At 34.6% G+C, this 17,470-nt stretch overlaps 1 protein-coding gene across 1 annotated transcript in view; it reads right to left on the bottom strand.

The window, feature by feature from the left end:
- cert (ceramide transfer protein) overlaps positions 1 to 17,470 on the bottom strand; it is a 44,913-nt gene that overhangs the window by 22,291 nt on the left and 5,152 nt on the right. Inside the window, exons 3-6 of the mRNA XM_073086203.1 lie at positions 15,063 to 15,162; positions 13,078 to 13,248; positions 12,233 to 12,383; positions 10,285 to 10,345 (exon numbers count right to left, since the gene is read on the bottom strand). Coding sequence (XP_072942304.1) covers positions 10,285 to 10,345; positions 12,233 to 12,383; positions 13,078 to 13,248; positions 15,063 to 15,162 — 483 coding nt within the window. The remainder of the gene's footprint in view (positions 1 to 10,284; positions 10,346 to 12,232; positions 12,384 to 13,077; positions 13,249 to 15,062; positions 15,163 to 17,470) is intronic.

The following is a 17,470-nucleotide window of genomic DNA, read 5'->3' as shown; positions in this document are numbered from 1 at the left end:
TACCACCTTCGTATGTATACCGACTGAGCTAACCTACTTGTCAAGTTTACTATACTTCGGCTGTTCTAACACCAATAACTTTTAACAAGTACTTACGTAATGCAATCATGCGAATGATATTTTAATCAACCACAATCAGAAATTCGTTGCTAATGGTATAATAATTAGAACTCCCGCGAACAAAGTATGATTCATTGTTTAGTAACTCCATTGTATACAGTAGCACTTTAATCGATCGTATTACATTTGCCTAAGCATATATGTAAGTAGATAAATGCCAATCAATATGTAAGGACTGCTGACAATGGAAAGTCCGTTGAATTCAATAACAAATATTTACGAGGCATGCTCATGTGGATCTATGGACTTTGATAAAATATAGATAATGTTGCTTGTATTTAATGGTGATATTTATATTTAACACGGGTTTGAGGTGCATCGTTGATTTAAAAGTAATTTAAATAATAAGATAGGAAATACATAACTAACTATTTAGATACTCCATTAAATTATTTGGTAAGTTAAGAAAATCTCTATTAGAAGAATATTCATTTTTAGTTTGTTTCGCATATTTGTATCTAGAACAGTAAGTGTTATATTTTAAATGTATGTATCATAACATTTTAAACAAACTTATGCAAAAGGAATGAAAGACTAGAGAAAAAAATCATGTAAACAAAAGTTTGGAAATATTTTTATGTCTAGGTTCTAGGAACCAAAATTCCTTAGGACGTTGTATTTTATATACAACGAACTGTCAATAACATCATACTGCCGTTTTATTTGCGAAAAAGTTCTTAAAACATCTAGTTATTTCCATCCCACCTTCCCATAATATACGGCATGACGACATAATGTTGTCCTTTTATAGGACAACATTATGTCGTCATCAGCCGATTAGTACCTCTCACGGATCTTTCACCGTAAGGTATAAATTGAAATTTGGCAAAAGTTCAATATACATAAGAGTAACTGAACGTACCATCGACAGACAGACCAACTGGTTGACCTAGGCGGAGTGCCAGATGGAATCGAGTTATTGTGTACTAGATAAGGGTACTGGTATTACGTTACCCGATTAGGGCTGAACAACGTTAACTTAATTGTATTACCTAATTACCTAACCGTAAAATTGTAATATAAAGTAATATGAAACATTTTTAATGAATTATTATTTCCATATTTATTTATGCCCACATAAATATAAATGCAGAAGCTTATATTTCAATATAACTTTCAATGATTTACCTATAATAATATTATAAGTAAATCATATCAGCAAATATTAAGGGCTCTTTTCCTGCCGCGCCAGTACGCCTGCACGCGTGTTCCATCCGCACACATGCATTAACTTTCTGCAGATCCTTCCCGTGTCCATGTATGCATGAGATATAAGATGCAATCATTGCGCTTACACTTAGAACACGCGTGAGGCTTTTAACATGCGCGACAGGAAACGCACTCGATAGTAGAAACATTACTACGGTGTTCTTTTTGTTACTCATAGAATTAGTTATGGCTGTAATGCCTCCTATTTTCAATTAAGGGCGAGTGAGTACATCAATAAAAGTGGACACCCTATTTTTGATCATTAAACAAGACATTCAGAAGAGCAATTAAAACAGTAGTAATTAAATTCATGTTATTTGAATCTAATTGGAATGTCAACCCTACGCTCACGCAACTTGACCGCAGACTGATCGGGACTGTATAATGCCAATTTATAACACCAAATGGTCTCGTTCACAAAGTTCGAGAGAACTTAGAGACTGAAGAGTTAGAGCTATAGAGCGGACATTGTTAATATCTTCCTGCAAAATCTTTCGTCCCGCTTCGTCAAAAACATATTCGACATTAGGTTAGTGTATGCCAGCTGACTTACATATGGTCGCCTTATATATAAGTCAGCCGGCATCCAAAAACTTAATGTCAGAAATCCTCAACACAAAACAGCCAATTTGATCCCCACAATAGAAAGTGCAGCACCATAACACTATCCAGTTTAATGAAATACCTTACAAAAGAATTAAATATGAAAAGTGTCTTCATGTAAAAAGTAAAGAAAGCATATCCAAATATCAATAAATCGATTCAATGTGATGGCAATGTCAAGGATTCTAATCGTGTTGAACTTTATACCTGCGCGAGTCCCATTCACCGGTGTCATTAATATCACACTATCATTAAATAAAATCAATCTATAAAACTTTCGTGTCTATCGATTTGAGTGGTACAAAACCTAACTAAAGACGAAATATTTTGACGGATATCTTCTCTGAAGAAAAGGTATATAAAGATTTTAATAACTATATGTAAGTAAATAAGTAGCAATGAACTAATATATTTTGAAGTAAACCAAGATGCAAACAGTTTTTTTTATTGTCTGTTGGCTGACTGTTTATTTTCCCTTCGGACAGTCCCTCTATGAATTGTACACCATTGGTATTGGTATATCAAAACGCCAAACTTTGACAAAACTTTTAATAAAAACACATTTTACTATAAAATATATTTATAAAAATAAAAATGGATAGATTAAATCTTACTTCGCGGACAACAAAAATAATTTAGTGTTTCAGTGTAGGCAATATTACAACAAAGAATTTTCAATATAAGACGACTACATAATTAGTTTTAGTATGAAGACAGCACTTAGACTGTATTATCATATACAGCATACGTTATTATATAGTCATCACTCCACAGGGATAAAGACATAACTTACAAGACACAGGTAATAACATTAAAATACAATATGCAAAAATATGCAGTAAAGTGAATTGATCCTCAAAGGCCACGAAGCGCATCGACCGGCATATTATTCTAGTTTGAATAATGTCAAATTCTTAGGTGTTTGCTTACTTGATCTGATAAATAATACATAGATAGGTATATAACATTAACAACGACCACGTTTCAAACAAGTCTATAATAACAACTCACGCTGTGAGTATTTCTTTTGGAATTAAAACCTAACTATCTATTTGGTTTTCAATCAGTCGCCTAGAAAGTACTAGTCTTCTATAAGAATGAGAAGTATTAGTACGATAGGCTATCGCTCGTTATTATAAATAACAATAAATATATTAAAATTTGGCCTACCAAAAATCTTTATATCAACATTTGATAATAAAATTAATAAATACAAAGTTTGTCAATTTCTGGCTACGGTCAAATTTCGTAGTATAAGGTTGGATAGATTGATTATTAATAACGAGTGTTAATGTATTGATAGCGAAACAAGAATAGTTATAAGATTATTACAAGTAAATTATCCAAAGATTACTAAGACTGATAATATATAATGAGATGATAATGTACCAACAAGATCGTGGTCATTATACTATCTCCTTACAAAACCGGATGGGATGCACTCTGAACAAATTGCCATAGTTGAAACCGGCTTTCATCAGATAACCCCGCATATCTCCGCGAGTGTCCACACGTAGCATTTTGTGTATGAGTATATTTGAACTCGGAAGTTTTATTATGTAACGCATATAGAAAATCGTCTAGATTCGGGAAATTTTGTACACAAAAATGTGCACTATGGAACGATTTTTTTTAATTGATCTGAAATAAGAGGTGAATGCATATTTTGTAAAAATGTTATAGTGTAAATTACTAACTTACGCGTAATGCACATCGGACAGTCTCCATATAAAGATGTTTTTTTTTATGAATTTTTCGAAAATAACTGAAATCGAACAAAATCCACTTCAAATTATATTTTTTTAGCGGATATGAGTCAGACATTTTATCAACCTTTTGTACCAAAATGCACAGCGGCATACATGGTCACTGATACAAGTAAGTATATCAAATATATGTATGTATCATACACATCATTGGTTTATCTTTATAACTAAGGACGTAACATTAATGCTATACAAAATTGGAACAGTTAAAACCGGCTTCCGTCAGACAGATGCTTTCGCGTACGGTTAACTTGTTCACTACATAACTTCACTCAAACATGTTAAAGATGTTGGAAGACGTGATTTTATACAGATTGCAATATCGATACTATGGACGGAATCATATATATGAAAGTATAGGTAGTCGAATAAAATAGAATGTTCAATAATACTGTTAACATGGCTTACTTAAAATACGCTTAGAGTTAGTTTACTTTTTCACATTTAAGGCTTTTAGCCTTATTCGAATTATTTTTAGCCTTATTCACCGAAATTTAAGTCTTTTGACGGAATTCTTATCCTTTCGTAAAAAATGTAGACGATAAGAGAACCATAGGAACAGAACAAATAATATTCTCCTTCTTTTACCTGTTGTCGGTTAAAAAGAAATATCAAATATCAGTTTCCTGCCTTATTTTACATTCCGGGGGACTTTCTTAAAAAATAATACAATGATATAAAAAAAATTAAAGCACAGACTTCTTTAGCGAGTGGCATTAATAAAGAAAAACAATATAACAGGTATAAAACAAAACACATCTCTAGCTGCCTGCTGCATTCTCTTACGAAAAAATTGATCACTGGCTCTATGTCTGCAAACTGAAGTGCAGTTACAATTTGAATCTAGTTACCGACGTTTTACATTACAAGATTGCCCAAGATCCTTATCTTACTTGTAATATAACACCTTGAGATAATGTGAATATATTTGCGAGCACGGCGTCACGTTATATTTCAGGGACGGTGATAATCAATTAACGGCAAACAGAAGTAAAATTCCGTTTAAAATGCAAAAAAATACACACTGTTCTTAAAATATATAAACTGTATTATTACATCATTTTCTGCATTTTAAACATTTAATACTTGACTAAGCAGTTTTTATGTTTCCTTAAAATAATTATAGATAATGTTTTTTACATAATACTAAAACATAGTCAATGCGTGCTTTGTTATAGTCGCCAAAACTGAAAACCGAACAGGGCACATCTCGATCAACCAATGGGAGCGACAGATTTTCCGTTTGAAATGTTCCGACAGATGAGCTGGTCACTGACCTATCTCTACCAATGCTAATCAATCAACACTAGAACATCGTAGTGGTGGACAATATTATGCATCAAGTCTGATTATTCTATAATCAGTAGATTTTCAGAATTCGTGCATAATATTGATCATTGATGATCTAAAATCAGTACAACTCTTTATGGTTTGACTGCAGCACACATATCTGCCACAAAATCAATAATTACAGATTAGGATTACTCATTCGAATCGTTCCGAATTAATCCCTAGTTGACGCATACATTATCAATGTCTAATAAAACTACTGATGATAAGAGATCTCTATGGGTACCTTGATTTGTATTCTCTTTGTGCTTTGTTTAAGTATATTAGAAAACTGAGTAATTTCTCATTCCTAGCATACGTCTCCTAACTAAGTTTTGTAATTAGTGATTTAAGCTAAGAAAGTCTGCACTATTACTTCACCTTGGGACGAACATGTCTACATATGGCTGCTTTGCAAGAATAATGGCACAACTCAAAATTCATTTTTTGTTAAAGATACAATTTAATCCCAAATATTTCCTCTTTTAATGTGTCCTAACAGTGCCGTAGTTACATAAATAAGTACTTATAGCTGTATTTATCATTATTTTAATTGTCATTTAAATAAAATATTTCGAAACAAAAACATTGTTTAATTTTAAACTGGCTCTCCTGGAAAATTACCTTTGTTACTTGTGCCATTATTATTGCAGAGAAGTGAATTATGGTATCCAAAGATCGTAAATAACCTTGCACCAAATCCTACATTGGAATTTTCAGAAATGTTATCGTTCATAGTTGTTTATAAATTCTGTTTCAGAGCAATGAGTCAACCGAATAGTGCATACACTTAGCCTGAAGTATTACTAGCTAACCATGACGCAAAGTTCGCACAAATCGAGACGATATCATGTTTGTGTGTAGGGGGCGTCTCACAGAATTCCAACACTCTTTAACACAGATTACATTAATCATCACCACTGAAACGAATGAATCACGACCGTTAAAACAATATGTGCCAATAAAAACATCACATCACACCGATATTTATAGGTTGTGTGAGTTTATACTAAACATTATGGCAGAAGTAGATTTTTTAATTCTTGACTTCTTAACATATTATGATCGTACGGGCTATATCAAATGTAGTGTAGTCGACCTATACAAATCTAATTTAATATGTACTTTACTTTTTTTTTAATTTTTGAATTCCATCAAATTTAATATGTACTTTTCTTTTTTTAATTCTTCACTCCTTAACCTATGGTCATGTGGGCTACATCAAAAGTATTCCAGCTTTGCAAATCTAATTGAACATGTAATTTTCTCGCAGTTCATGCTTCAACTAGCTTCATAATGTTAGAACTAATTACAAGATAATCTTAATGACAATAGTTCGCTTATAAAGTTTAATAGTGAAATGTAGAAATGTACGTGTTTTAATATATCTAGACAGTGTTTACATAAAGCGCATGTTCTAAGAAGTAGATTAAAGTATTTCATGTCAGTTTACGTCGCATTTCTATACTAATATTATAAAGAGGAAAACTTTGTTTGTTTGGTTGTAATGAATAGGCTCAAAAACTACTGGACCGATTTTAAAAATTCTTTCACCATTCGAAAGCTACATTATCCACGAGTAACATAGGCTAGTATAGTATAGTAGTATAGTAGCTAGTATTCTATATAAGTATTTCTAATTTCCAAATATATTATAACAACGATCGCCGAGTTTTCCCCCGCTTTACATAGCTTAACTGACTGCTGTTATGTATAAATAAGACAATATGTTGGTTACCAATATGTAAACTTAAATGAAATAAATTTTAATGGTGCATAAAATGTATTTTACATCTGCAATGTTGTCTGTAGCGGGTTAATTGGCACACAACTCCGTTATACACTAAGTTTACTCTTGATTAAACCTTATTTGTTTTAGTGTTGTTTATTTTGTTATTCAAAGTGTAAATATTACACTTTTAATTAAATTATTAAAAGAAACCTGTTTTAATACAAAACTAATACCAAACGATATATCGGAAAGAGTCTGCAATACAATAGTTGAATACAAATGTTTATTATATGTATAATGCAATAAAGTTACTTAAACATAATATAACGATTATTATAAATGGTAATAGTAATTCAAATCCTCCACTTACGCGAACTCGTTAAAAGCATTAACTAAATATTCATAAGAATAAATATTCAACGACAAACATTTACAACGTGACGATACGTATACAAATAAATAACACCTGAAAAAACTCACCTGCCGTTGGCTTTTCTTAAAAAATTTGAACTTCATTTTTATATGGTCACTCAAACTAACTATTAACCGTTAAATGTACACACTATAAACCAGCATCACAACATCGGAACCTACACGTACCAAGGTTAGAGATAAAAGCACCGAAATAGCTGAAAATGTACTGAAAACAGTGAATCGTGTAAATAAACGAGGGAAACGGTAGTACGAGTGACGTCCGCCGGGTGGGACGGCCGCCTGCCTTGTGCTGTGTTATGCGGAGAAATTAGAAGCATATGCTACACATACTACGAATTACGATACGATATACGCCGATTGCCTCTACCGAAGATAGAGGCGTGCCCATAGAACATTTCACGTGAACGTATGCAGTCTGTTCATATTTTAGTGTTGTGACAGCTGATATTTATCTGTTGAAACAGACTGCAATCAGGTCGTTGATCCAGATTTGTTCGAAGATGAGACGATGTGGAAATTACGAGGTTTTCAATAAAAGCCTGCTTACTTTTTAATACAAAAGATATTTCCTAATAAAAACTTAAACTGACAAATATATTCTTACAGTACAAGATCCTTATTATTACGACCAAGTGCTTATTCATCCTATCGTTAACACATTACCCACTGTCCCAACGCTTGACGCGGGTCTTCTCTTAGAGTAAGAGGCATTTAGGCCATAGTACACCACACTGCTGCCTGAGTGCATATTGATAGACTTCACACACGTTGTCGTATGTCCGTATTATAATGCAATAAATGTGGTTCGGTGGCATTATATTACATTATCAATATAACGCTTATATTCTCAATTCATTAATAAATGTAAAAATATCAGAACGGCTATTGAATCATACAGAAACGAAAATAATGAAATTGGATTAAACTTCTAGGAATTTTCAAACTACATATGGCCGCCTGCAGCCTTTTTAATGGACTTTTCCTATCACGCGAGCTTATGTCCGCATGCGGGTCTGGTCTCGTTAGTTGCATGCGTATCATTATGAGATATATTCCCCGTTATGTGTTTCATATGCACGATGGTCGCAGAAACTGCAGCGAGTTAATTCACTCCTTGTAACTCGCGTGCGGACATAATCGTGCGTGACAAGAAAAACATATCTCACAGCGGGGTACGGGATGGTTCATGAGGGCCTCTTTCTTGTCACGCGGGACTCGTCACAAATAAGGCAATCTTGGAGGATACTACCACTATGCGGATTGGATTAAAGGAAGCGTTAGATATAATGCCGTAAGTTATGACAGATTTACATATCACATTTTAGCCAAATTCAATATTAATAATTTATGTATAATATAATGTATATACTTTTACACGGTTTTAAGAAAATCACGAAACAAAACACTGTTAGCATAATTTAATACGAATTGAAGTTTAAAATAAATGCTGGTGATGTATTTTTGTCAAGATTTATAAATATTTAATAGGAATCCAATCAATTAAAATTTGTCACGCTCAAGACATAACGTGATAAGCATTTTATGTGCATTATATGTTACAGTGGAAAATACAGCCAAATCCAACACGTATAGGTGTTACTATGTGTTTTAGGGTTCCGTAACCAAAGGGTAAAAACAACTATTACTAAGCCTCCGCTGTCGTCTGTGTGTGTTCGTCTGTCTGTCTGTCACGGGGCCATGTCTCTTTAACCGTAATAGATAGGTACTTGATTTTACAGAGTATGTAAAGCGGTGTATACGGTGTAGCCGCTATAACAACAAATACAAAAAAATTAAAATAGCTTGAAAATAAATGGAGGTCGCCATACAAGTAAGCGCTATTTTTCAGCGTTTTTCGCTTTATCTATTGAATCGTAGGTAATAGGTAGTTCAAATTTTTACAATGCTTTTATTTCTAGGACTGACAAAAATATACACTAAAAAATGAAAACTTGGTGGTACGGAACTCGCCGTGTGCGAGTTCGACTCGTACTTGACGAATTATTAATCCCGTCACAGCACATACAGTACTAAATTTAGGCGGAGGCTACGGACATAAATTATAACTCTACACTAATATTATAAAGAGGAAAACTTTGTTTGTTTGTTTGATTGTAATGAATAGGTTCAAAAACTACTGGACCGATTTTAAAAATTCTTTCACCATTCGAAAGCTACATTATCTACGAGTAACATAGGCTATATTTTATATGAAATATATTTGATAAATAGATTTTGAGGTGGTACAAAGTTTGCTGGGTCAGCTAGTAACATATAAAATAATACAACCACATTACGTTTTTCCTAACCAAATGTCTGTAGTATTTTTCACATTTATTGCACCGAAAGTCACGGACTTCCATTAAACCAGTTTATTGTGAAATTTCCAAAAATCCATTCTCAATGTTTGCCTACATAACTTATAAGAAACAAAATATTCAATTTGTAGGTGATAACTGTAATGGTCCATGTTCCCACTTAGATAATTTATAGATACCGTTATATAAAGGCGTCTTACCTACACATTACATTATAATAGTTGGGCAAAAATGATAAATGAGGAAAAATTTTTTGGAAAAAAATCAGCATTCTAGAATCACCGGTTTCTGCCCTTCCTTGATCTTTGGCGCATTCAGTCACCTTACTATTTTATATATACATATTTTACTTTTGATTAGTTTCATTTTTATTATAAAGCAAAATAAAGTAGACGGGCTACCTAATAGACTAACCATACCGTTGACTGATGACATTTTCAAAAATACATGAGCCAGTCAGTCTTTGAGGGAAAGCTCTTTTTTGCTTTCGGGCATACTTCAAAAGGCAGCTGTCCGTTCCACATCCTTTCCTTGTAAGTATATTCCAAATTTATGGGATCTCCCTAATCTCCCGTACATCCTAATGTTTCGGGGGACTTGGACATTCGTAGGAAAACATCCAAACTTAGGAGTTTACGGGATTTTTTATACATCTTTGTGAATTAACGGGACATAAAAGAGTTCTTACGAATCACAAACGATTCATCAAATAAAAAAATTAAAACGATTGATCAAAAAAAATATATTAGAATAAACTAAAAACTAAACTCACCTCGTGATCCGGTCCCGGTTTTGACGCAAGCCGAGCTTCTGTCAGCTGATTTTTCAACGCCCTGTACAACCAACAGATACACATTTTAATATTTAAAGTAAAATTTAATCTTGTTTTGAGATGTGATTTATTTCTTAGCGTCAGATGAACTGCGTGTGTTGCAATATCAAGTTCATGGAAAACGTTAGTTTACATTGATTATAATTAACTGTTTTAATTAAAGAAAAATGAAGTAAATAGTCGTGAGTGAGCGGTGAATGAATGAAGAATGAGTATATGCGTTACTCAATGAGTGTAAGACTGACTTAGTTAGGAAATGTGCTATTTAAGATCTCTGTTTCCTCAGGATATTTTCCTTCGTCATTATAGTGATAATGAATTTCTAACATAAATTTGAAAAATCAGTGTGAGGCTGGGATTTGAACTTCAGACCTTGAGATGGGGGTTTCGGTTTCGGGGGTTTCGTCGGTTTTAAAACTTTCTGATGTAACTAGTTTGGTAATGAGAATTACATAATTTGTTCAGATTGAGTAGTTTGCTTTGAATTGTACAGCCATTTTATTTGTATAACTGTTTTATAAAATTCAGTATGGAAAATAAATAAATATAGTAAAAGCATTATTTTATTTCAACCCTTACGCATTAATGGATGAAAGGTGGTAGAACCTATATAGTTCGAAGAGTAGGTAGTTTCCCCCACACACCTATTTCTAATGTGAAACAGTTCTCACGTTTCGGTGGTAGCCTGGCAGGTAGTGAGGAATGACCTACATTCTTAGACCTCATGAGTGGCAATGCATCTGTGATTGGCTTCCTTGCTTATATAGAGTTAGTTATAGATGTATGAGCGGTACGGTCGTGTTCTGGTTTGAAGGGTGTGGTAAGAGCGTCCTACATTTTCAGGCATTTCTACTTGGTCCTCAGAGGTGGCGGTGCATCTGTGGCCGACCTCAAATGGGAATCCGTTCTTGTATGAGGTTGACTGCAGATGTCTTGATGCAGATATTAAAATGAGGTAGACTGCATGCTCGTCTGCTGGTTATATCTATAGCTAGCTATATTGTATGTATACATAAAGATGTGACTTAATGAATATAAAGTTTCTAGATTGTACAATCTCTAAACTCGCTATTGGAGACATATTTATCCGAGCCCTTACCACTGAAACTGCCCTCCACTTTTTTATAATACAGAAGTAGCAAACGAGTATGTAGTTCACCTGATAGTTCATGCCACTTGCATTAGATTCATACGGAAGGTTAGCCATACGCGTTATTATCCCTGAGGACTAAGATGGAATGCCTCGGATAAGTATGTCTCCCTTACGACACCCTTTAAAGCAGAACACAGCAACGTAACAACGTAACGTGTAATGCGCCAAACAGCAGTTAGTAGACAATAATAGGTGTGGCGGTGGAACCTGCGGAGTCCAACCACAGATGTACCACCTTAAATAACTTTATTCTTAAGTACCACCTTAAATATACCTAATCTTATCGGCGGTTCATTACAGATGTAACCACTTACTATCAGGTGGACTGAACACCCGTTAGCTGCTTCGACATTACAAAAACTACTAACTCAATACAATACAACTCAGCGCTATAACACGGTGTCAGGATCTACTTTTAGCGCTCCAACGTCCTAACTAAATTATCCGTCCGTCGTGTGCCCGGATCTTAAATTAGAGATGTGAGACTCTACAGCTCCTCGGCCTGACGCGCATGCTTCTCGCAGTGCTGCAGCGACGCGAGCGCCACGCCGCACGTCGCGGACGTGCGTCATTAGGTCACGCTTCTGTGACCGACCCCAGATAGTAACTCCTAATCGTATCTGAGTTACAAATGTCCATGGACGGCATTAGCCACACATCAGGTGGACTGCATGCGTCTGCTACTCCTATATTACAAAAAAATGCATTAAACTAATTATTTTTCCTAAGTCTCACATGTACAGCTCCTCGGCCTGGCGCGCCTGCTTCTCGCGGCGGCGCAGCAGCTCGGCGCAGTGCTGCAGCGTCGCGAGCGCCACGCCGCACGTCGCGCGGAACGACGCGCCCGTCGCGCGCACCTCGCCCACGTGCTTCTTCAGGTCCACCGCTGCCCAAACACATGATGGTTACAGTGACTTAGGTGTCGAAAAATAAGGTCCAGTGCTGTATCGAAACGAAAGTATTAAGTTATATAATACGACTAATGCGCTGGGGGAACGATATTCGACCATGATCGAAATTTTTAAATTTTTTATTCATAAATTTCGTTAATAATAATCGGAATCCTCATTGAATCTTAAATCACGGATTTACTTAAATGACGGATTGGTATTTACTGGTGTGAATTGATATACTCCACAAATTTAAAACTATTTTTATTAATCCCTTAGAGAGTAGATTTCCACACTGTATTCACTTACATAAATTTCTAATAGGCAGATATTTTCGAAATGTCAGATATGCTTGGATACATGCCTTGAGGTTGTACCGAAACCACTAAGATATCACTACTTTTTGCAGTATATTTCTTTACACAACTGTTATGTATGTGTTACAACAAATATGTATTGCTCAACACAGACGACAACGTCTAAATATTTACTCAAAAGTAGATTTAAAATTATAAACACCTTTGCCAATCAACATTTGAACTCTCAGGAGAACACGATTAAATTATTAATCTAAATACTTATTTATAATATGTAAGTAAATAAGATATGCACCCTTTGATATCCACAATCTATAGAAAATCAACTCCTATATAATCACGACTAACATATAAGGTCCAAATAAAAACCCACCATCAGCAATTTTGACAGCATCGATAGCTTCGCAAGCCTCGTCGTTTATTTGCGGGCAGGAAGCTACGCACAGCTCGAAGTACTTCTGCAGCTGGACTGCCTGCTTCGACAGCAACTCTGTATATGTGTCCACTTCGGCGATTTTCTCTGCGAGGCGACGTGAGGTGCGCCCTGTAACAATAACATTATTATAATTACATACTAATATCCAAAGTATGCAAAATCAAACAAAGGAATATGATTTCAATGACGTAATGCAACTATAACTGTTAAGATGGAATTTTGTTTGTTCATTTTATTCTTTACGTATATATAATATCATAATGTATTAAGATGTGACAAGGCGAATACACTAGAATCCATTTAAACTTTGTCCATTAAGGTAGAAACTCATCAGAAAACATCCTCAGGCAGGTACCAAACACTATTAGCGTTGAATACAGATGATACAGGCATATATTATTTTATTTTTATTAATTAACTAACTGTGCCCCGCAGTTTCACCCGCGTTATTAAGAAACGGGGGCACAGCTAGTTCTAAAATATAAGTAGCCTAAGTTACTACTTATTACGTCAGCTACCTGCCCAAAAAGTCCCGTCAAAATAGGTCCAGCCATTTCAGACATTAGCCAGAACAGACAGACGGACAAAAATTTAAAAAATGTTATTTTGGTGTATGTACCGTATGTATATTCATATCCATGTAGTAAAAAGCGGTTATTTCAATATTAAAAACAGACACTTCAATTTTATTTATATGTATAGATTCGTAAACAATAGCACATTTTAAAAATATTATTATAATTTTTGCGTAAACGTCGAAAAAAAATGATGCAAAATTTCAGCTCAATTGGACATCGAGAATTTAGCAAATAATGGATTATAGGATTTAATTAATACATATAAATGATAAGGAGTAAATATTGTCGGCACGTGGAAATAATTAACGGAAGCTGATTCACCAGACCAAAAATACCAGATAACGTTGTCATTTATTCATATATTTGTTCTAAGGCGAGCCATTGTCAGGTCGTTAGTCATCACTAGTGTAGGAGTTAATGATAAAAGTTTTTAATAAACTTTTATCACCAGCCTGACAACTCGCAGGACGGCCATTATCACCAAGTGAGAGTCCATGACCACTATTTATAAACATTTACATTTAACAATATCTTTAAACTATTGTATTATTCAATTACTTATATTGAACATACTGATAATATGGAGTAATATAGAGTTATTCAAGGGTGTGTGAATGGTCAAATCCAAACCTATAAAGTATGCAATGTTTAAGAAGTAGATTGCAGCTATATATTGAAAATAATCTACATAATATCGAAGAATTTTTAAGCGTTTTCCTCTAGTTTGTCATTTATAATCGCACAATTTTATCCTTATATAGCAACGGCGCAAAGGATGTGTTTTTTCCTGAACTCATTAGATTTCCGGCTAGGAAATAAAATTACAAGCGCTTGCTGGCTTAAAACTTAAAAGAAGAAAAAAATGCTATATTATTTTTTATTAGAATCGTCCCCGTAACTCCTATAAACATTTTTCATACTCTATTCCTCATATTTTCTGATTTAGCCAATTACGCACTCTAAAGTATCACGAAGTGTATCGAAGTATTGTTAATCAACTTCAATACAATATTGATATTATAATAGTTAGGTGGTAGAACCCTTTGTGGTTCGACTCCGGCGGCACCACCGCCACACCTATTTCTACCTAATAACAGAAGTGTTAGGCGCTGCTGTGTTCCGGTTTGAAGGGTGTGGTAAGGGAGACAGACTTTTCCGAGGCGTTCCAGCTTGGTCCTCAGGGGTAGCGGCGCATCTGTGGCCGACCTCAGGAAGGAATATCTAATCCTATCTGAGGTTGATTACAGATGTCCATGAGCGGTAGTACCCACTTAACATCAGGTGGACTGCATGCTCGTCTGCTACTCTTATATAATAAAAAAAAAGTTAGATAAAACATTGTACCATGTGATCCTGTCGATTGTAGTGATGTGACCGAGCCATGTCGCCGTAGACCACCGCCATTTGAACTGCTGTCTGAACTTGTGCCGTACCCTGATTCCACCTACAACCATAACACGACAAATTTAATATAATAGATTTATGTAGCATAATTTAAATACCTTTTATGTTTAACAGGAAAAAAACAAATATTGTATTTTTGTGGTACATAGACACATTTTGTTACAGGAAACAAATCTCAACTATGTTATTCCATTTTATATGCTAAAGATACAAGTCCAGTACAATGATAGCGTTACGTTCTGAGGGAGATGCTCAGACATTAGAGACAAACTATCCTTAGGGCCATCCACATATTACGTCCTTGTCACAGTTGGTCACATTTTGTGAGACCCCCATCCCTATCCTATATGACATTACATACAATTTTACATAGGTATAGAAATTATTAAATTAAAAGAGCTCCCAAATTATTTTTGTTCCATTTAAATTATCTGTACATAGTATAAAATTGCAGATATATAACGCTTTGAAATGTGACGTCACAAACCCCTGTTCGTCGACACCCTCCCTCCCCTTGACGTGTGACATAATTTGTGGATGACCCCTTATCAGACGCGTTTTGATACTTTGTAGCATACGTATAGTTCGAGGAGGTACCACCGCCACAGCCATTTCTAACGTGAAGTAGTTTTTACCCGACTGCCAAGGAAGGGTTATGTTTTTCGCGCGTATCTTGTATGTTTGTCTTTCTTTATTTGATCCGATCTAACAAACGGGTGGATGAATTTCAACAGTTAAGGTGTCATTATATTTGTCTCAATGACCCGAGTGTCCTTAGATAGGTGTTACTAAAAAAAAATCAAAATGGCGGATTTCTGGTGCGAAATAGTAACACATTTAAAAAAAAAAGTTAACCGAACCTATCGAGTAGGGTATCAAATGAAAGGAAATTAAACGGAGATTATAAAAACATATTTGTATATATATAAAACAGCAAGGTGACTGTCTGACTGACTAACTAAATGACTTTTTCATTTTTCAGAAATCAACGTACAGCCTAAACCAAGGACTTTACAGTTCTGAAATTTTGCACAAAGGTTCTCTGTATAGCGTGAATAAGTACTAAGAAAGGCCTTTTGGAAATTCTACCCTTAAGAGGGTAAAATAGGGGAAAACAGTTTTTTTAAATCCTTTAATTTTGAAGAAACTACTATAAAATTTTGTATTTGGCTTTCTGAATAGGAACAAGGACGTACTTATTTATCCCCTTCCGAAAAATCAACCCCGTAGAGGGTAAAATAAGGGTTAAAAGTTCATTTGAACAATCGTCAATTTTGAAGCAAACACTATGAAATGTTGTATCAGGCTTGTTGGATAAAAATAATGAAATTCTACCTCTAACGAGGTAAAATAATGAAACTTTGAATTACTGAAGTTATATATTTTATAAACCGTAAATGGTGGATTTTTTCGCGAAATACTAACACGTTTTAAAAAAAGTTAACCAAACCTATCGAGTAGGGTGTCAAAATAAAGGAATTTAAGAGGAGATTACTACATACATACATACATTAAATAATATATCTTATATATAAAATTCTCGTATTAGTTACCGTACTCCTCCAAAACTGCTTCACCGTTTTTCACCAAACTTTATATACATATTCAGTAGGTCTGAGAATCGGCCACTATCTATTTTTTTACCCCAAGTGATAAGAGTTGTTCACCTTTAACATTTTTGATGTGAAACATCTATAGCCGCACGTAAAACCGATTTCTGGCGTGGCGACGCATGCCGTTATACGATGGTATATATATACAGTCTATATGCAGTAGTGTGTACGGTGTGGCGACGCGTCGCCATGCGCAAAAATCGTAATATTTTATTTTATCATTATGACATATTTAGTTCCTATCACAATATGTTCTTTTCTGCATATTACTTTTACAAAGTAATATCAACATCGACATATGTTTCACATCTGCCAGGCGTCCCGTGACGGCTCACATTGTTTTTTTTATTTATATGGCAATACAACGTTTGCCGGGTCAGCCAGTACATATATACTCGTATATACACATCGAGATGACTGTCTGACTAAATGAGTGAGTTGCTGTGCCAGAGATCAACGCAAAGGGAAACCGCTGAACTTAAGCGTGCTGGACTTTTATAAATAGGTTCCTTAATATAGCGTAAATGAACACTACGAGGATAAAATAGGATAATATTGTTTGAACATCTTTTGTTTTTGAAGCAGACACCTACTATGAAACTTTGTATTTGGCTTTCTGGATAAAAATAATGAAATGCCTATTTCACTGCTTTTGGAAATTCTATTTCAGCCTTTTTGGTGCAGTCGGGTTTTTGATTTTTTAAATTAATTACTTGTTACGCTTCTTACATATAA

Source organism: Epargyreus clarus, unplaced genomic scaffold (assembly GCF_041222505.1).
Source record: "Epargyreus clarus isolate Ecla_fem2 unplaced genomic scaffold, WU_Ecla_fem_2.2 ptg000024l, whole genome shotgun sequence".
Classification (NCBI taxonomy): Eukaryota; Metazoa; Arthropoda; class Insecta; order Lepidoptera; family Hesperiidae; genus Epargyreus; species Epargyreus clarus.
This window is presented reverse-complemented; position numbering and strand designations above follow the sequence as displayed.